At 33.2% G+C, this 22,676-nt stretch overlaps 2 protein-coding genes across 2 annotated transcripts; both read right to left on the bottom strand.

Annotated features, from left to right (window-relative positions):
• Positions 1-734: 734 nt before the first annotated feature.
• Positions 735-1,665, bottom strand: LOC138932706 (thioredoxin domain-containing protein 12). The gene is made up of 2 exons (XM_070294797.1): positions 1,400-1,665; positions 735-984 (listed from the first exon to the last, which is right to left on the bottom strand). The coding sequence occupies exons 1-2, from the start codon at positions 1,663-1,665 to the stop codon at positions 735-737; spliced, it is 516 nt and encodes a 171-aa protein (XP_070150898.1).
• Positions 1,666-5,931: 4,266 nt separating this feature from the next.
• Reg-5 (Rhythmically expressed gene 5) lies at positions 5,932-19,523 on the bottom strand. Its single transcript, XM_070294484.1, has 4 exons — positions 18,849-19,523; positions 12,832-13,003; positions 12,619-12,711; positions 5,932-7,874 (listed from the first exon to the last, which is right to left on the bottom strand). The coding sequence occupies exons 1-4, from the start codon at positions 18,978-18,980 to the stop codon at positions 7,462-7,464; spliced, it is 810 nt and encodes a 269-aa protein (XP_070150585.1). The 5' UTR covers positions 18,981-19,523; the 3' UTR covers positions 5,932-7,461.
• Between the last annotated feature and the right edge of the window lie 3,153 nt (positions 19,524-22,676).

Raw genomic sequence — 22,676 nt, 5'->3', positions numbered from 1 at the left:
GATTTATTGAGATTTTCTAATTTTCGTTGCAAGGTACTTAGAACTGGTAGTAAATGAGAGCTCTGCTTTTCCGAAAAGATAAAGCTCTCATTGGATATCGCGCGTCGCGTCATCGCACTGGTCTGCAAGAGCCATAAGTTGATCAATCACATTCAAGCATTTTTACAACATAATAAGAATGCTAATTGCTCGATTTGCTTACGGCTTTACGGTTAAGATAAAAATTTTATCACGCACAATAGCAAGAATAATATCTTAAATAAATGAAAAAATTTGAAAAAAGTAACGATAAAAGTAACTGTTAAATTCGTTACTCGTTACCGAAAAATGTAACGAAGTTACTTTTTCCGTTACAAATAAAATTTGTAACGCCATTACCGTTACAGTTACCGAAAAAAAGTAACTGTAACGGTAACGGCGTTACAAGTAACGCGTTACTTCCCAACCCTGATTAAATATACGTACGTTATTTTATTTCTTTTTCCTTTGGTTGTTTTTATTAAAATGTAATTTATTTGATTGAGTTTATGAATTGAAGAATTTTATAGACTTTTTCTGTATCCTTTTCATTCTGAAATATTATTTATTATTATAATTTAAAAGAATGTTATATATATATATATATATCTATGTATAGCAAAATAAATTTATTTTCGCAAATATAATGATGATGACATATAATCGCGACTATCATTTAATAAATGTAAGATTTCAGCTTCTTTTGAACTTTGTCGTCAAGATTTCCGAGCAGATTTATCGGCGCATCGTTCCAATGCCAAAAGCATGCTATCTATTATTTGGCTCGTCCTGCTGTAGAAATATTTATATTTGTCGTCGGCTTTCGGATGACGATTATAAACATCTTCCATAAACTCGCCGTCCGGAGTGAAGAAGAGAATTCTCGGAACGTACGTTCCGTCCGGTTGAAATCTCGCTTCATCTTGCGCGGACATCTCGCCTTTTCTCGCATCCACCATGACGAAACTATACATTGTTACAATGCACAATGAATCCGATAGAAAAAATCCTATCCTACTTATACTCCTTAGATACGGCTCATTATGCTTAGTTCGCTGTCACTCGGTTGCTATCTTTTTAAAGTCGTGCTTGTAAAAGCTTGCTTTGCAAAAACTATGTGTATATTGTACATTTTATACATTTTGTATCTATTATTGATTAATTGTATTTTTAAATTGTATTTTCTATGCATAAAATATATAATGATTGTCCCGTTTATGTTAAAAACATGCTCTCATTAATAATTAAAAAATTTTATATATATAAATATATTATAGAAATATATTTATTAATATATTTTAATTTTATAAAATTTTAATATCTAATAGGGTTGCAAAAAAAAAAAAAAGCTTTGTAAGAGAGAGAAAGATGCATCACTCACTGTTTGCTGAGATCGAGGAGTCTGATGGAGTTGGTGAATTTAGGCTTGAGTTTCTCGCAGGTGGGACAACCCGGTTTGTGAATTAGGAGAAATATCGGTTTCCTGCAGATCTTGGCCTCTCGGAAGCCCTCCTGCAGATTCTTCCATTTGTACATGCGCCCGAAATGGTGATTTGAATCGTCATCGGCCGGGACTGCACTTTTGAATATATAATTTGCTAGGACGGTAAAATTGACAGAACTGACGATACATTTCACATAACGCATGATTAACTTTTTTTTACGAAGAAATGTTTCTTAATTCAGTCATTACTAATATCAATTTCGTGGTTCGACGTGTGTGTGTGCGTATGTATACGTGCGCGATTTAAAATTTTTGATGCTAACTTCGCGCTTCGTTTTTAAAACGGCCATCGAACGCCATCTATCGATAAGTTGACGGTATTAGAATGATAGAAAATAATAACAGAAGAGACGTCGATAAAAATTATATAAGTGCCGGTCCACAATAGGTGATTTAAGCCCTAAGCTTTAAGAAATTGACCAATCGCGATTAAGTATGAAAAGAATACGATCGACTGTGATTGGTCAATTTCTTAAGGCTTAGGGCTTAAATCACCTATTGTGGACCGGCACTAATACGATTGTGTTCGATGTTACAAAATATATAAGATGTTCTCAAATTAGTTTCTTTTTATTTTAAAAACGATATGAGGATAATCGAATTATTACATGGACGAATATCAAGTAGATCGATAAACCGAAAATGTCGCGATTTTAAAATCTAGTGATTTTAAATATAGAAGGCTGTGGTTAGAGAGAAATCTGAGAGGGGCCACGCCGTCGTTTTTCATGAGACCGATTTCCTAGCTGATACAGTGGCGCTAACTGGCTTCATTTTAAAATCGGCAGAACGACATGGCCAGATTCATTTTTCGATGCCATGCTTAAAACGACCGAATTTATGCATATCCGTGTTATATCCATAATTATGGGAAAAAAGTACGAAAAGATTATGGATTGACTAATATATTTTCATTTTAGTACATATTACGGGCAGCAATATATGTATTATTATTGAAATATTTTTATTATAAAATAATAAAATTATTTTTTATGTATATACCCATACAGCACAGAACATTGCAGCAATATTGCAGCAACATTGCAACATTGTAGCAACATTGCGGCAATGTTGCAATGTTGCTGCAATATTGCTGCAATGTTCTGTGCTGTATGGGTATATACATAAAAAATAATTTTATTATATATATTATATATATATATATATATATATATACACGCACACATGTAGAATATATATTTTATTATTTTCATAAGAGAAAGAACTAAGTATATAATTACTTTAGACTTTAACAAACTAAATTTGTTTTAGAGTAAAACTTGTAGATTGTAGAGATTATCAATAATAAAGATGTCTCTTGACGAAGATACTTATAATTATTACGAAAATCGTAAAATGGTAAAGAACTTTTCTCCTCGGTTTTACCTGCTCTATTTGCATATTACGGGTGAGGCGATTAATATCAGACACTCTGTATAAGTAATATGTTTTAACTAGTAAAAATTCTCATTACGTTTTCAAAATACATTACTCAGCCCTCTCCCCCCCCCCCTCCTCCTCTTTCACAAACCACTCAATTATGGGGGGAATGCTTATTTTTTAACAATAGAATTATTTAATGAAATATGTTTATATTATGTTACAGCATGATTATTGCGGCAGAGAAATTACTGATGATGCAGGCATTAGCAACGTCGTTGTAAAATTAGCTGATCTGGAAAATCATATTGCATCTAAATTGCATCCGATATGCGATATATGTATATACGTAACAAAATGCTAATGTGTATTATTGTATAACAATAAAAATCACTGCGTGTGCATGCGTGCGTGTGTATGCAAGATATAAGTTAATAGCGAAAGCGATCGATCCAATTTTACTTACAAATGTATAAGCAGTTGCGAAAGCGATCATGTCCGATATCCGAAACATGTACATATATACGTAATAAAATTGCTAATATGTATTATTTTGTATAATAATAAAAATGATTGTGTGTGTGCGTGTGTACAAAATGTAATATGTAGCAGCGAAAGCGATTGCATCCGATACTCAATATGTATATATGCGTAAATATATATAAATATAAGAGAATCGATAATATCTGTCTTCATATTTTGTAATATTTTAAAATTTAATAAACTGTATTATTAATACAAAACGCATATGTCTTTTGATGAACCTACCCATCCATTTCCACATATCTTATTATATCTTCCATATATTTTCTGATACGATTTTGCCAATTTTTCATTCTTGGAATTTCTGAAACTACATTTCTTGGAATCAAGTATCAGGAAAATATAATTAGCAAAGAGGTGGCACAAACTAAAATTTTAAAAAGCGCGAAAATTTAAAGCTTCAAAATCCGCACGAGTATCAGGAGAACATGATAAGCAAAGAGTTCGCACAATGCTAAATTACAGAAAGCGGAAAATTTAATGCTGCGAAATTCGCACGAGTATCAGGAGAACATGATAAGCAAAGAGTTCGCACAATGCTAAATTACAGAAAGCGGAAAATTTAAAGCTGCGAAATTCGCACGAGTATCAGGAGAACATGATAAGCAAAGAGTTCGCACAATGCTAAATTACAGAAAGCGGAAAATTTAATGCTGCGAAATTCGCACGAGTATCAGGAGAACATGATAAGTAAAGAGTTCGCACAATGCTAAATTACAGAAAGCGGAAAATTTAATGCTGCAAAATTCGCACGAGTATCAGGAGAACATGACAAGCAAAGAGTTCGCACAATGCTAAATTACAGAAAGCGGAAAATTTAATGCTGCGAAATTCGCACGAGTATCAGGAGAACATGATAAGCAAAGAGTTCGCACAATGCTAAATTGCAGAAAGCGGAAAATTTAAAGCTGCGAAATTCGCACGAGTATCAGGAGAACATGATAAGCAAAGAGTTCGCACAATGCTAAATTACAGAAAGCGGAAAATTTAAAGCTGCGAAATTCGCACGAGTATCAGGAGAACATGATAAGCAAAGAGTTCGCACAATGCTAAATTGCAGAAAGCGGAAAATTTAAAGCTGCGAAATTCGCACGAGTATCAGGAGAACATGATAAGCAAAGAGTTCGCACAATGCTAAATTACAGAAAGCGGAAAATTTAAAGCTGCGAAATTCGCACGAGTATCAGGAGAACATGACAAGCAAAGAGTTCACACAAAGTTAAATTACAGAAAGCGGAAAATTTAAAGTTTCAAAATCCGCAAAAGTATCAGAAGAACATAATCAATAAAGAGGTAACACAAGGTAAAATTTCAAGGAGCATGAAAATTTGAATGAAAAGGCTTCAGAATCAGTAAAGGTACAAGTTTTTTTTTTTTTTTTTTTTTTTTGCGAAGGGAGAGAAAAATGCATTATGCATTCCCACCGGCCGGTCCGGTGGGATATGCGGGACTCGCACCCGCTAAAAAACTCTCCCTGCAGGACTAATTTTCGGTTTCCTGCCGATTCTTACACAAATTCTGAGATATCAAGGTGTTCCCCGACATCTCAGAATTTGTGTATCATATTTGATAGGCAACGAATACAAATAATACAAATAAAAACTTTAGAAATTGAAATTTTAGAAACTCCAACTTTATTTTCTTTTTTCATTTATAATGAAAATTACTATCTAAAAATTAATTGTGCTTACAATACATTTCTCAATTTTCGCAAATGATTGCTGTACAACTTATAAACACCTTAAGAAGAAAAAGATCCATATATATTCTTTTATAAAATGTATATAATGTATGAAATTCCATATATATCTATAAATATGAAATCATTCATATATATATTATGTATTTTTATGTATTAAACAAGTTTCAAAAGCATAGAAATTGATAAATTAAGACGTATATAAATATGTTTATATATTAATATATTCATTATAATATCATGTATTTAATACATCGATTAGTATTAAATACATAATATATAAGTATATATATTATATAAGTTTTTATACAACTTTCAAAGTATAAAAATAATACGAAGATGCAATATAGTGTGTTGCTTCCTAAAGTCATCTTTTCACTCTTAAAATATGTGATATCACTATCATACAAAACTTACACATATGTATATAATATTATTATCATCTTAGTATAAGTCAACATTACATCGTAATGTCAAATCTTTATAATATCGAATTTATATATATATATATATTCGTATACGTAATGATATTTATTATAATCTATATGTATGTTTTTTAATCTGAATTGATGTCAAGATGATAAGATAAAAATGTGTCAAAGTTAAAAAAATAGACACAAATTTCATTTATTTATGACAAGATAAAGAATTGAAAGCTAAGATAATAGATATTTCAACTTTTAGATAAGATAATGACTTAAATAAACAATCCATAATATACACATAAGACTGAGAAGTGATAATTTTAATAATTGTATTAATAGCACAGAATATGTGTGTGTGTGTTTATAGCGATTATTATGTATTAATAATAACGAAATTCTGTTAATCTTGAGCACTTATAAAATAAATATTTTTAATCATATATCAAATCTCGAGATTCTTACAATATAATAGAGTGATTCGTATACATATATATGTGTATATGTATGTTTATATACATATATATTAGGCATCACGTTAGTCTTAATTTATCACATATTGTCTTATTGTTAATTTCTTTTCAAATATATATTACATTCTATATTTTATCATACTTTAAGTTTTATCTTATTGATGTAGGTATTTAAATTAATAGCAAATGCGTCAAATATTTACAAATAAGCGTGAAAATGTATAGATTTAATAAACAATTGTAATCGTCACGTAAGTCGTCATGTAGATTTTTTAAAATTGTTGCTTGCTTATGCAAACAATGATTTGTGTGTCTGACAGATATGATCCATGAGTATTACTATTATTATAATGTACATATTTTATGTATATGTAACTAGCTATGGATATTTTCGAAAGCAATAATTTTTTTAGCACAAATATTGTTATACATTAAAACGTAATGTATGTGGTGATTAAAATGATAATATATTGTATATGTAACATATTATTTTTTCAGCGAGGTGCACTGGTTCCCTTATGCGACACAATGATGCGTATATATCAGAGAAAAAATAAAGTATGATTTAAATTCGTGGAATAAAAATATAAGGGAATTTCACTTTAATCAACCGCTATTTTTTTCGTCTCGAATATATCGCAAAATAAATTTGGATAAATGATACGTGCGATTTTTTGTGTTAACAGATTGAATGAAGAGTCTAAGATTTTTGAATTAATCACAATCCAAGAGATAATTGATAAAATTTCATCGATGTTCGTGTCGTAATATTTTACATGTGCCGTGACAATTATATTGAGTATTAAATAAATAATAAATGAATAAAATTAAATAAGTAGAAACTAAATGATATTTCATGGTCGGCGATTATTCGTGTGTTATCGAGATAAGAATTTAATTACCGACCAATCGTCAAGCCAATTTAGGTGGTTCGCAAACCGTGATTTCCTCTTATTTATATAAATCGATACATAAGCGATTTATATAAATCGTAAACTTTTATCTTAAACAAAGTTTTTGGATCACATTCCTCGTTACGTCCTAAATTCTTATTCTACAGTCAAAAGATTCGGAAAAAAAAAAGAATACGATATTTTGCATACTTATAGCAACAACGATATCAGATAAATAAGAATGCGCGTTGGCAATAAATTTGTAATTATACAGCTGATTAAATCGTAATCTATGGCGACGCGTACCGCGATTACGATTATATATCGCTAGATATCTTTAGTTTGTCTCTCATGCTTTCCATATATTATCGCAGTAAGTACGATCACGGAAACATCTCTTCGCAGGATCTTACAATTAGCGGCAATTTTTTTTCAATCTTCTATTTTTTCACTAGATGATGTATAGCGAGGTAACTCGTATCGAGTAGAAAAGACACGAAATATATCCCTCTTCTCTCTCTCTTTCTCTTCAATAGAAACGCACTCCGCGTTCATTAATCGCGCCTCGAAACGCTGTTCTTTCGTAGGTCAGCGGATTGCCGTGAAAACGTAGCGGTTCCGATCGTCGATAGTCCTTGTCGGTTACGAAGGACATTCTCCTTTTGGCCGGTGCCGGCTCGTTCGCGCCTTTCCCGTAGAACTTGCTACCGCTCTTAGCCTCGATCTCCTCTATTGATGGCAAACGAGAGTATCTGAGCTCATCGATGTCTTCGTCTCTCGGCAACGGACGTTTCTGATCCTCCGGAACCGGTCGGCCATCCGGATAAACTCGTATCACCATCGGACCCGCCAGATACGGCCCATTTGATTCTGATGGTAGAACGTAATCGCCACTCGCCGCGGTCTCCTCCGCGAGGCCGTTCGTCTCGCTGCCGCTGCTCGCTGGAACAATCAAAGAAGAAGATAAAGAATAAATAGATAAAATAGAGAATAGAGAGAATAAATTAGCGAGTGAATAAATGTAAATATACTACATCATTAATTTCTCAACAAATGTATGATTAATAACTATTAAATAAAAGTAAAACTAATAACATGTAAAACGGAAAGAATATCGCTGTCGTTTCTTTATTCATCAACATCGAGAAAAGTATCTCTCTTATACATTCTTTTTTTTTTTTCTTCTTTTTCATCAGATTTCTCGTTAGCAAACGCGCCAGCGTGACCACGAAAATGACGTTGATTTAGTTACCGAGGATTAAGCAACAGGCCCATTTACATAGACATAACGGATACCGGGAAGTATATGCATTTAGCTACGCGAAATCCGTATTCGAAATAATACATTGCTAAGATCGAGCTTGTTAAAGTCATAAAAGGCATATACAAGGTATTTCATAGATTTCTCAATCGCGAAACAATATGACAGAAGTCGAATTACACTATTAAAATGTAGTGTCTCAATTGTATAAATTTTCATATGTGATTATTTTTTACAAAGCTAGAACTTATATAATACACACATTTTATATTTTATTATAATATTATTAACATATTTCAAAAATTATAAAAATATATATATATATATTTTTTTTTATAATTTTTGGATGATTGCATAAGTTCGTGCCCGATTTTCATAGATGGCATTAAGTTACTGCATGGCGGAGTTCTACTGTTTTCGTGTGGTAATTGTTGCTTACACCGAATAGATGACGTTGTCTTATGTCAATTTAGCGTCAGATATTGTTCAGATAAGTCCATTTGTGCATAAGAGAAATCATTAAAAATGGAGAACGAAAAGGTGCATTTGCGGCATGTAATGCTATATGAATTTTGGAAAGGCGTGAGTGTTGGGATTGCACAAAAAAATATTCAAAGTGTTTATTTGAATCGCGCTCCTGCTCTCCGAACAGTCAAAAAGTGATTTGGCAGATTTCGAAATGGTGATTTCAACATGGAGGATCAACCCCGCTCTGGACGGCCTTCTGGCATTGATGATGACATTGTGCATGCCTTAGTGGAAAGAAACCCAAGGATTACAACTGAGGATATTGCTGAGAGGCTGAACATCGATCATTCAATCGCTTTTCGTCATTTAAAAAAGCTTGGATACATTTCCAAGCTTGATACGTGGGTGCCGTATCTTCCACCACGACAATGCTAGGCCACACGTCGCTCAACAGACGCTGCGAAAACTGCAGGAGTTGCAATGGGAAATTCTGCAGCACCCGCCATATTCTCCAGATATTGCGACTTCAGATTTTTATCTGTTCCGGTCTTTGCAGAATAGTTTAAATGGCAAGAATCTCAATTCCGAGGAAGCTGTCGAAAACCACCTTACAAACTTTTTTCAAGAAAAACCAAGTTCTTTCTTCAAAAATGGAATTGACAAGCTTATAGATCGTTGGAAAACCATTGTAGAAAAGAATGGAGACTATATAATTGATTAATAAAAGTGTTATCTCTAAAATATAATCTATTGAAGTTTATATTTAAATCGGGCACGAATTTATGCAATCACCCAATATTATATTTTTATTATACTTTTACTATGTTTATTATATTATATTTTATTATAATATTATTAAAATATTATAATTTATTATATTATATTTTTGATATATTTATTATATTATATTTTATTATAATATTATCATACACGATTATAATTTATTATAATCGTTTCTTAGATTACAATAACTCCAAATCCCTATGTGCCGTATCCATATTTTCGAGTCTTACCAGACTTGCTTAAACTTTATTTCCGCTTATATTAGAATGCTCTTTCATACCATTCGATACGATAGATTGATAGATAGATAATCGACATGTTGAAAAAGCGGTATTACATTGTGTTTTAAAAGGGATAGACATCCGTAAAAGAAAAGGAACAAGAATAATGGACTTTCGCTCCCGGGTGATCATCATTCTGGATCAACGGCCGCGTTGTCGTTTCCACGCACGTTTATATTCCTAAACATGACCTCCGCATTATGATAATTCAGAATCCAATATCTGCACGTCAACCGTGTTCTTTTCGCTTCCGACAACCGGCCGAATGTCATCGATTTGTAGGATACAAGGACTTTGTAAGAGACGTGCGGGAATTTGCTTTCGCGAAAACACGTACGTATTTGCACACATTAAAAATACAATTTTTTCCAATCAAATAAATACATTTTGATGCGTCTTTTACTTGAATAAAATATACTTTGAGTCTAAAAATGTTTTGTTTTATTGAATAAATTATTACTTGCATGCAATAAAAATTATAATTTTTAAATTACATTATTTAAAACTTTAATATATAAAAAGAATTTATATTTGAAGATAAAAAATTATTTATTAAAATAAAGAAAATCTGCGTTTTTTTTTAAACAAGCAGCCGAAATGAATTTTATGAATGAATAAAAAATGTTTTTTTTAAAAGGAAATAATAGAGATAAAAAACAATTTTTTTTTTTTTTTTTTTTTTATACAAGCGTACCTTGCTTTCATTTCGTATTTTACTAATTCAAATATATTTGCTGCCTGATTGAAATAACTAATTCCTTTGGAAATTTTTTAAATAAATTTTTGTAATCAAATAAATTTTTTGGGATTTGGTGTATTTTTTTTTTCAGTGCGTGTATCTGTATTTTTAGCGAGTAAACGAATGTAAATATCTACATTATAAATTTCTCAACAAATGTAATGGGCATAATGGTTATTGACCTTATCACATTAATCATATAAACAGGAAAGAATATTGCGTTCCTCTGTCCATCGAGATCGAGTTAAAAGTTTTCTTATACATTCTCTTTTCTTTCTTGCCTGTCAGATTTCTCGTACGCGAATGGTTTGATAATTGATCGGTAAACGTCTGAAATCACGGGCGCGCAACGCTCGCGGCTTTCATCGCGTGTCGATGTATCATTAGCATATACGCATGTTAAATATGGGCCATAGAGAAAATGTGAAAGCCACAATGGTACGCCCCTGTAGGGACCCTCATCTTCGACATTGAGAAAAGTGACCTCCTTTCGCGACCTGTCCATTACCTATCTCCGTCTAGGTGTCTAATACCCGTATTCATAGTCCGTCCTTGAGGAATAAGGATTCCTTGTTCCTCGTTCCACGTTTCATAAACTTTCCTTGACCGAACAAGAAATCTTACTGGCTCCCTTATCTCAAGGAAGGTCACGAGCTTCCTTGAGGAGTGATGCGACCTTTTTAGCAGACGATACGCAGAATATAACCAAATATAACCTCCAAAAGTTAGTTTCGTTACATGTGTGGTTTTGTGGTTATTTGTTGTCGCGCTCTCAAACTGAAAGTGTATAAAGGAAAAAGGGATAATGGACAATGAATTTTTAAATGATTCTGACGATGGATTTGAAGACGAAAATCCAGAGAATCGGATTCTGTGGCGGATTCCGAAAAGATGCATTCGCGATTGGGAAAATCCCGTGGAATTTTTTGAAGATACGAAAAAGTTTTCATATGTATTATATGAAATTAGTTGCAGGCAGCATAAAACGGTGCTGCCTCCAGTCGGTCACTAAAAATCCCTAAAATATTCCTTCCTTCTGAAAGGGAGACTCGAGTCGTCCATCTATGAAACAAGGTGGCCTTGCAGATTCAAGGAATCCTTCATGGAGGCTTCCTCCGTCCTTAAAATAAGGAAGGACTATGAATACGGGTATTAGATGCGTAAAACTGTTATTACGCTCATTGTCAAAAATGCTAATCGATCATTCCATCGATTAAATATATCTCGAAATATTCTGTATTCACATGACAATGTAAATCTACACAAAAATATATTATCTGTATATTTATAAAATATTTAATATTGCAGTATGTCATATTATTATTCGCAAAGCAACCTACAATAAAACATATGTAAATATTTAATAATTAAAAATATATTTTAATCATTATTTTTAGTATCACTCTCTTAAAAAAAAATTGAGATTTGTCTTTGTATTGCTAGTATAAAATGATCTAACGAGTATTAATGTTAGTTTAATTTTTCATTGAGGAATTTTATCACCTAATTTCAATACCAGAGAATTGGGAGAGGTTTTTGCATTAGGCCGTGCGACGATCTTTTGGATTGCCTTCGTTTCTATCCGTTCGTGATACAGCGCATTTAACAAAAGTCTATGGTACGACGAGGACAATACAATTCTAATAATGTTACAAATTCAGAATTCTAGGAGTCGAGTTAAATCATTTCAAATCGACGCATGACACACGGTGCTCCTTTTTTCAAAAAGAATGGAGAAAGCTCACGGCGATTAAAGCATTAAAAGCAATCAACGAGGGACTGAAGGAGAAGAAAAGACTTTCTAGGAGCGTGATCGAAATCGCCGCTAAAACTTTCTCGAGAATGTGATTCCGTTCACGAGGTCGCCGTCGAAAAAAAGATTTTTTGAAATGGAGAAGCGCTGCCCATAACGTCGTTCTTCTCCCTCGGATGAACCAGGATGAACTAGATTTCTCTCTTTATCGTGTATTTCTTTGATATCCCCCTTCTTCCCCCCTCCCCTCCCCCCTCCTCTCCTCCTCCTCCTCCTCCAATCTCATAATTCATATTATTATATCTAAATGCCTGGAGGTCTTTTTCAACGATCATTATATTGACAAGGAAAGATTCGCGATTCTTAAACAACTTTTTCAATCATTTCTAATATACACTTACCTAGCAAGTCGGCTTCAGTCGTGAAGTAAGATTCGTCATTCTCGTGGCCGATTCTCGATGCAAATCTATTGTTTCCCACCATGGCGCGCCAAACTGTAAACGAGAAGAAAAGAGTGTCAAGACCAACCAATTTGTAGTTTATACGTATGTTTCGGTCAGAAAAGTAAACGCAAGAAATTTCTATCGCTCTTGGCTACGAAAACGCTTCCTTACTCATTTCCTTGGCACCGCGTTGATAGGGATCCAATTGATCGAGAACGATATCATTCGTGTTGGCGAGGCTCCTTATGCCGGATACAAGTAGATTCTTATTGCAATCCGGCCTCGATGAATCGGCACAAAACTGTGCTACTTGTTTACTGAATAATCCGTATAAGTGACTCATCTGAAACAAGAGAGAGAGAGAGAGAGGCAGATTTAAAAGCTGTAATAATCATCGATCTCATACGTCTGCGAAATATGAATATGCGATGCGTTAAAAATATCTTTTGATTATTATTTTTAAAATCAGAGAATTACTCTCTTAAACGTATGATTCGTCTTTATTATTGGTACAAAATAATCCAACGAGTTGTAATATTAGTTTTATTTTTAAATAAGGAATTAAATAAGAAATTTTATCATCTAATTTTAACACAAAACTTTAGAGAATTAAGAGAGGTTTTTCAATTAAATAAGGAATTTTATCATCCAATTTTAATATAAAACTTTAGAGAATTAAAAGAGGTTTTGCAATTAAATAAGGAATTTTATCATTTAATTTTAATACAAAATTTTAGAGGATTAAAAGATGTTTTGCAATTAAATAAGGAATTTTATCATTTAATTTTAACACAAAACTTTAGAGAATTAAGAGAGGTTTTGCAATTAAATAAGGAATTTTATCATTTAATTTTAATACAAAATTTTAGAGGATTAAAAGATGTTTTGCAATTAAATAAGGAATTTTATCATTTAATTTTAACACAAAACTTTAAAGAATTAAGAGAGGTTTTTCAATTAAATAAGGAATTTTATCACCCAATTTTAATACAAAACTTTAGAGAATTAAAAGATGTTTTGCAATTAAATAAGGAATTTTATCATCCAATTTTAATACAAAACTTTAGAGAATTAAAAGAGGTTTTGCAATTAAATAAGGAATTTTATCATTTAATTTTAACACAAAACTTTAAAGAATTAAGAGAGGTTTTTCAATTAAATAAGGAATTTTATCATCCAATTTTAATACAAAACTTTAGAGAATTAAGAGAGGTTTTTCAATTAAATAAGGAATTTTATCATTTAATTTTAGAGGATTAAAAGAGGTTTCGCGTTGGACCGTGCAAGAGAAGAAATGAAACGAAGAATAATTATTTTCGAAAATATAAAGTTGAATCGTGCGGAGTCGCAATGCGGACCGCACATTCCGATCGCGTCCGGTGAAACTCCGCAATGTATAACACCGGCGATGGAAACCGACAGTTGCAAGCAAAGAGATATATATGTATGCGCGATGCGACGTCCCGTTCATCACGTTCATCGGGTTGCGCGATACCGTCTTTTCATCGGTCGCGTGAAACGTGGCAGTCGCGATCTCGCGCCGACGATGAGGATATAACGAGAACGATGTCCACACACAGAGACGGGTTCTCCTTTTGCGGCACGCTGCTTCGATGACGCGCATATCCGATCTTAGAATTTCTAATGATACTTCTGTAACGAACCCGGTATCCACTTTTGTCTACTTTTGTTCCTCGCCTCTCGACAAAGAATTTATGACGATTTAAAAAAAATTTTATGAAATTTTTATAAGGTGAGACAAAATCCTTTTCATTTCTCGGATCTCTCTTTTGAATATTTTTCAAAGTTTTTGTCGCTAAATGTGTGCTAATATTTTCTTCATAAAAAATTATTAAATATCTATCAAGTCTTAAAATTATCATTAAAATTGAAACCAAGTAATAATAATAATAATAATAGAGGGAATATATTTTTTTTTTATCTCATGTTTCGCACATACGGTTACTATTAACGATTAATATCCTTTAGATCAATAATGGATTATTATTCCGTTTCCGTTGCGATTCGGGAAATTTGGAGAAAGCGGAGATTTTTTTTTTTTTTTTTTTTTTTTTTTTTTTTTTTTTTTTTTTAGCGAGACTCTCGGCTACAGGTGAATTAGCGCGGAAAGACAATGATATGACTGTATGTAGTTACGCTAGAGAGATATACTTTTACATTTTCAAGCGATATTTGTACTTTCATTTGGAAAATATTGTATTTGCCGCTGATTATAAAGCAAGATACGATGTATTTGAATTGTTCAAGATTCATCTATTTGTCTCACGATGATAAATGTTACAATCGAACTAAACTTTAAAAAATTTCAAACACATATTTCTTACCAGGGTACATTATTTAAAATTCGAAAGAGATACGCCAAATTATATTTCTAGTACGATATCTTTTTACTCGTCTAATTAAAACCGAAATCGATATTTAATTTGTACATTAATTTGAAACTAATCTCAGATAGCGCACTTGAACTTCAACTCGGTATTCGCGATCACTTTTACTTGCTCTAAGAATATTGCACACATTTAATCGGGTGCATGCAGACGCGAAATGCCGTGTCCACAGCCTTGGCCAAGAGTATACCAAGTAACTCTTTCAATAACTTGCGGTAAGTTCGACCTTAAAGTCAGCGTTCGACAATTAAGATTCTGCGTACATTGCACTCTATGTTTAGATTAATTTGCGATAAACGTCAGCCCCCCACAAAAAAAAAAAAAAATAAAAATAAAAATAAAATAAAATTTAAAGAACCTAAACATCCACATACATTTCAAATTTATTTAATTAGAAAAATATCCGTACTAATGAAATAATTATATATAATCAAGAAATATTTTATTTCCAGCAATTTCACAGGTCGATGAATATTGTTGGAAACAAATGTTAATTAATTTTCGATCATCTTCCGTACGTACGTCGGCTTTCGAGAATCCGCACGATTATCGTGTCATGGCGACGATTAACAATCATCGCAATTAACTTCGCGGTAGCTGATCGTTGTAATCGCGATGATTTTTTTTCATTTTTATAATCATTCATCGTCTTACGGACATTGAAAACATTTCATGGAAAATATGAGAGCTTTAAGATAAATGCTACGATCCAAGCATAAAATCAGCAACAATGATCGACGACCGATTACTGTTTGATAACATCGAGTAGCTTGAGATTAATATATGCCTCCTGATTTTTACAACTCCGCAATACCGAATGTATAATTTATGAGACTATTCGCATTATCGGAAAATTAACTAACGAACAAATATTACATTGGAGCACGATCTGCTCAATATTCGTCAAATAAAATAAAAAAAAATATATACATATACAGGGTGACCCATTTTAACTTAGGCAGCCAAATAACTCGAAAAATAAGCACACTACGAAAAAATGTTTAGAATCAAAATTTTGTCATTTCGAGGGGGACGTACAATGACGTTAAAATGAGCCCCCCACCCCTTCCCCTGGGCGGTGAGGGGGGGCAAGTTTGAAATCTTAAATGGGAACCCCTATTTTTTATTGCATATTCGGAATCTTTGGCTAAAAACACATACAATTTGTCTGAAACATTTTTCTCGATTCATGATAGATGGCGCTGTAATCGACGAAATTCAATTTCTTCGATTTCTCTTACTGAGAACCCATGCTTACGATTCTGCAATAAATTAACAATAAAAATACCACGTTTTCATTGTTAATACTCGAAATTAGTCTTAAAACAAACTTCTCATTATTTTTTATTACTCATTAATTACTTCTCAAGAAACTGCTTTTAGCGTAACCCAGGAACAACGTCGTGGACGTAGCAGTTTTCTGTTTTCCGCATAAGTACGGGCAGTAAGTCTGTAATTTCTACCACATTCGCCAAAGGTTATAAGAATATCGACTACTTCTGTAGGCGTATAATTTGCCATTTTACCAGAATTTTATCAGAGTACAAATGTTAAAAAAATACATAAACACTTGTGACTTTGGCACTAAATGGACAAAATTTTGGAGGGATACTTAAGGGAACTCCATCAGATGGAAAGTCCAAAATGTCTCGGTACTTTGCACCATTCAAGTTGCCTAAAGGGCAGGTTACGCTAAAAGCAGTTTCTTGAGAAGTAATTAATGAGTAATAAAAAATAATGAGAAGTTTGTTTTAAGACTAATTTCGAGTATTAACAATGAAAACGTGGTATTTTTATTGTTAATTTATTGCAGAATCGTAAGCATGGGTTCTCAGTAAGAGAAATCGAAGAAATTGAATTTCGTCGATTACAGCGCCATCTATCATGAATCGAGAAAAATGTTTCAGACAAATTGTATGTGTTTTTAGCCAAAGATTCCGAATATGCAATAAAAAATAGGGATTCCCATTTAAGATTTCAAACTTGCCCCCCCTCACGGCCCAGGGGAAGGGGTGGGGGGGCTCATTTTAACGTCATTGTACGTCCCCCTCGAAATGACAAAATTTTGATTCTAAACATTTTTTCGTAGTGTGCTTATTTTTCGAGTTATTTGGCTGCCTAAGTTAAAATGGGTCACCCTGTATATATATATATATATATATATATATATATATGACATTACATGATCTTCAAAATAATTTTTAATTAAAATACCTTTGTCACCAAAAGATATTCAAATACAAGTTCGTTAAATGAGCGATGGAAGAAGGAGAGTAATTATTTTTCTATAATCTTCGGATTTTAAGTGCTCATTTAAAAAATTATTGAAAGAATTTTTAAAACAAATACTTAAAATTCGAAGACGTTCATCAAATATTTATAGGAATGTTATAAATAGATTTATGAAACGAATTCTTTTTTAGATATTTTTCACATACGTAATATATTTTTCATTCGTGTTTTTCATTTTAACTCATTTAAATGTGGATATCGTTAAATGAAATTTGTAGGACGAATGAGATCGCGTCCGACACGTGGTTCGGATGCAACGCATTTGATTGTTTGGTGAAAGTCCATCGAACAGCGCTGATACGACGAAGAGATACTAGGAATATCTCCCATTCGTGTTTTCATGCGAGATTAATGAAAGAGATTAAACGGCAGTAATGTCAGTGGAAATAAAAATTAAATGCGTATGTGAAACTACAGTGTATGCAAAAAAAAAAAAACATTTTTAAATTTTTTTTGAAATCTTGCTACGAAGTGTCTTAGTCAACATATCAGAGTCTAAATAAAGATTGTGTTATTATTAGAAACACTTTACAGTAACGTATATATATATATACACTAGGTGTACAACTTTGCTTCCGCCGTTTTCCTATAGATGGCTTTAGCGGTAAGTAGCGGTCGAAATAAATAGATCATAGACGTCATGCGATAAACTTGGGCATCTGTCAACATAACCCCATAGAAACATTAGTCGATTTGTGTCCGCATCATAAAGTTATTCTCGATTGAAAATGTCAGTTTACGAGCCAAATTCTCGTCATTTGCGGGAGGTTTTAATTTTCTGCTTCAATATGAAGAAATCTGCGGCTGAGGCTCATCGAATGCTCTCAAATACTTATGGTGAAGCCGCTATTAGTGAAAGAACGTGTCGCGAGTGGTTTCAACGCTTCAAGAACGGTGATTTTCACGTCGAAGACCGGCATAGCGGTGGAAGAGAGAAGGTTTTCGAAGATGCAGGATTGGAGGCATTACTTAATGAAGACTCGAGTCAAAGTCAAAAAGAATTGGCACGGTGGACAATACTTTGAATCATAAATGTATAACCAGTTTTTTACAATAAAGCCTCGAATTTCGGAAAAAAACCGGCGGAAGCAAAGTTGTACACCTAATATTTTTTTTTTAAATTGTTCCAAAAAAGGACGTGCGAATAAACTTTTTTCGCTCATTAAATATCTGAAAAAAAAAACCGATCTAGAGTATCTTATGTCAATCCTCTTTTACATATTACATTAAAGCGCAAGTAGTTTACCATATTTTTCTAAAAAAAAATAGAATTAATTAATAAAATAAAATTTCGGAGTAAATTTCATCAATTGGAATAGGCAACATTTACTAAATATATTTTAATACGATTTCTCTCACACATCTCGAGAGAGGAGTTCTTCATATTTTTATTTATAGAAACTTAATAAAAAAAAAGATCGATAAATCTTCGTCGCGTCAAACTATTCGCTATATATTTCGAGATAATCAATGATTCTTGGTACTCACTTTCTCATCTCTCGAGAGAAATTCCCACATCGGTATCGCTGAGCCCGCAACTCGCATCGTCACGCAACATCCTAGCAGAATGCAGGTGATGACCTTCGCGATAAGAGCCCTGCTGATCATCATCATCATCATCGTCGTCGTCGTCTTCGTACGTATACTTATTCTTCCTCCTCGCGTACTCGCGACACTCGCTTCACGCCGGCAGGTGTGCAAAAAATCACGCGATTGCAACTCGTGCCGTTGTCAAACAATTGTTGTCAAACGATCGACAACGAGCATCCGCACAGATCGTTCCGATTATCGTTAGCGATCGACCGTCAGATACACACTGGGCTCCGGTCTCGTTTGCCGCTTCGTTTTATGTTGACACGCGCATCTCAGTGGCGACCACGTGCCACCGAGTGCCCCCACTTTATTTCATGTATCCGGATTTCGTGCATACGTCAGTAGATACGAGGAGCAGAGTCCACGGGATCCGGAAAGTATTTACGCGCTCTAGGAAATCGCGCGCTGACGCAGCGCAAGTATGCAAAAAAAAAAAAAAAAAAAAAAGGCATTCCTTAATTTTTTTATTCGACGCCGTGCCGAAATTCCTGGGCGCGAGACACGTGCAAAGTCGATGAAAGCTTATATACAGTTTTTTTTATCACAACATGGAATGAACTAGATACGTAGAAATTCATCGAGATGCTCTATAAATTTATTAGATATATTATTTTAATTAAATTTGCAGGTATAACTTTTTTTTTTATGACGTTGAAAGGTCAATAAAAAAATATAAAGTTAATCTCTCATCTTATTCCGACACGGTGCAAACTGTATCCTGTGATGTATCCTTTCCCGTATATGATTCTGTTTATTTGATAACATAAATAATTACCTAATAAATAATGTATCTTGAGATATTCGTGTGTGAGAAAGAAGTTCTTTAAACAATATTCAGACAGATAGACATTTTATTGAAGAATTCCAAAAATGCCTTCTACACTGAGAAAAGAAATTTGTTAGTCTGATTAATTTTCATCCAACTAATTACTATATCTTTGTATTTCTTTAATTAAAGTAATTTTTTAGTAAAATATTCAAGTCAAATATACTTATATATGTTAGATTTAATATATGAAATATAAATATTTCAATAAAAAAAAAAAAAAAAAAAAAAAAACCAAAGAAGTAGTAATTAGTTGAACGAGTTTAGTCAAATTTTAATAAGTTTCTTTTTTTTCTCGGTAAACAACGAGAATAAATGCAGAGTGCAATTCTATTTTTTTAGAAGATAAATAAAAGACATTAATTTAGAGATAATTCTATATAAATTGTTTTCGGATTTAAATAAATTTAATCTACACAAAATTCTTCCTAATCGTCAGAAAAAGTATATGTTACTTTACGCTAGTATTTACGTGTTATAGGAAATCCCTGATGTGACTAAAGACGCGTAAAAACCGCAAAAAAAAAAAAAAAGAAAAAAAGAAAAAAAAGCGCTTCTTAATTTTATTCGGCGCCGCACTGAAATTCCTGCGCGCGATACACAGACGTAGTCGAAGAAAGTTTTACGGTTCTCATCTCGCACAACATACGAGTGAAATGGATGAGGTAAAAGGTGAGGGATTCGTTGATGCTCTAAAAAAAAAAAGAAAAAAAAAAGAAAGAAAAAGATACGCTCATTAAACATATTATTTTATACGTTACCTTTGGCGAACTCCGCCGCCGCGACAGAGGTATGCAGAAAGCGCAAAAAAGCGTTTCTTAATTTTATTCGGCGCCACGTCGACATTCCTGCGCGGGCCATCCCATCGCCGAAACGATCATCATTTTTTGGAGCAGGGAAAAAGAATGACACTCCCCCCCCCCCTCCCCGCGCTCGAGTCATTTCAATCTCTCGCTTGATATATATTAATGAGTAGAATTTTTACGAAACTAATTATAGCGAGTTGATAGACGAGCTCGAGGAAGAATGAAGGGACTCGCGTACTCGGAACATTTGGTCAAAACGATTCGCGAAGAGATAGCAGCCGATCCTTTTGAAGAGATCGCTTCAAGATCGATCGCGTTAAGTAATCCGATTTTGGTACCAAGATCGCGTCTGAAAGGGATTCATCTGCAAAGGACTCGGGGATCTGGATTGTCCGGTTTTTCCTACCTCGTCCTTATAGCTCCTGGAAGCTCACACATGCAACCCCGGAGACCCGGGGGTAAACTTTTCTTTTATCTCGTGTTTGACATCGTGAAGCTGTAAAGATCGTTTTTACGATCATTTCACACACACACACACACACACACACAATTGTCGAATAATTTTACGTCATCGGGGGAATTTTCGATAAACATAATAAAGAATATGAGTACTTATGTTGTTAACGACTCGCGCAGCGTATTACTTCAGGAAGATGAACGATCAAAATTTTATTATATTCTCTTTAATTCTCGGCTTCCACCGATCACGAAATAAGTTGAAACATGCGTTAAAAACAAATCAGAAAAAAAAAGAGAAAATTTTTTTGACGACTAGAAAAATTTGCATGAATATTACTATCGACCTTCTGTTAGCGAACGGCCTTTTAAACTTCTTGCAAGTTCATAAAATTTAGGTGTAAATTTGAAAAATTTACGACAGTAATAAATAACTAGACCCCGTTCAATTCTCTAACAAGATACGGGATAAACCACACGTATAGGTTGTCATACATTCTACCATAAGTTTGTTTCTCGTAATTTTTCTCTAACAAAATCTTCGTGTATGTATGTGTGTGTGTGTTCGTGCGCGTGAGGTCAACACTTCTTGCGAAAGAGAGAGAGAGAGAGAGAAAGATTTTGTTTTTAATATTAAATACGTCAATAATAAAATCAAAAAATCTATTAAAATATAATTTGAATTGATTGAAGAACAAAATTATCCTCTCGAAAATGGTTTTGCTATTATAAGAAATTGATTCTATCATCAAAGCAGATGATTTCGCTCTAGATTAATACATAAAATTCATTTTATCTATAACATATTAATTCTGTGAATATAAATTTACTAAAAAAAAAAAAAAAAAAAAAAAAGCATACCCTTTCCTAAATATTGTCGAATAAACAATTATGTTAACTTATAAGTAGAATCATTTTTACGTAAAATGTGCAATAGTAATGTAAATGATTTTACCGCAATGGCAAAACTCTTTTTCTCTATGTATTTAGAGCAGCGTATACAAAAGGCAAGCGCATGCAACGTGCAGGTATACAATTGCGGCGATTAATCGCGAATCGAGTATCACATCGGGCACGATGAAATGAGCGCGTGAGCGGTGTGCAAATTAAGAGCGACACCGATTTTGTGCCGTGCCCCGTGTGCGATGGCTATCGGCACTGGTTACGGCGATTTGTCAGGAAGACTATAAGCAGGTAAAACGTAACAACGACGCGTACATCACATAACGCCGATTGTGTTATTTATTCACCGCGCGCTTATAGCATACGAATCAAATTTGTACATCGTTTCTCAATTTCACTTTCACATTCGTCCCTTCCCGTGCAAATGATCGGAAAACGATCGGTTAACTTCGTTTTAAATCATTTATATCGAATGAATCGAATGGATCGATCCATCGTGAAACGATAAAAATTGTCAGAATATTTAGTTTTAAGAGGCGAAGAGTATTATATTTGCATAGTATGAAGAGAGAGAGAGAGAGAAATTTATTTAGATTATTTTTAAAACTGCAATTTTTCAAGAGATGATATAAGATCTTATTTTTAGATTGAGAAAACGCTTATTTTTGTTGCTAACGTAATAAGTAATTTCGGAAATTTATTTCTCTGAAAGAACAATCTTTTAAAAAGATT

Source organism: Polyergus mexicanus, unplaced genomic scaffold, assembly GCF_030449975.1.
Source record: "Polyergus mexicanus isolate NDT 795.1 unplaced genomic scaffold, iyPolMexi1.0 SCAF_4, whole genome shotgun sequence".
NCBI lineage: Eukaryota > Metazoa > Arthropoda > Insecta > Hymenoptera > Formicidae > Polyergus > Polyergus mexicanus.
Note: the sequence above shows the minus strand (reverse complement) of the source record. Positions and strands in the feature narration are given on the sequence as shown.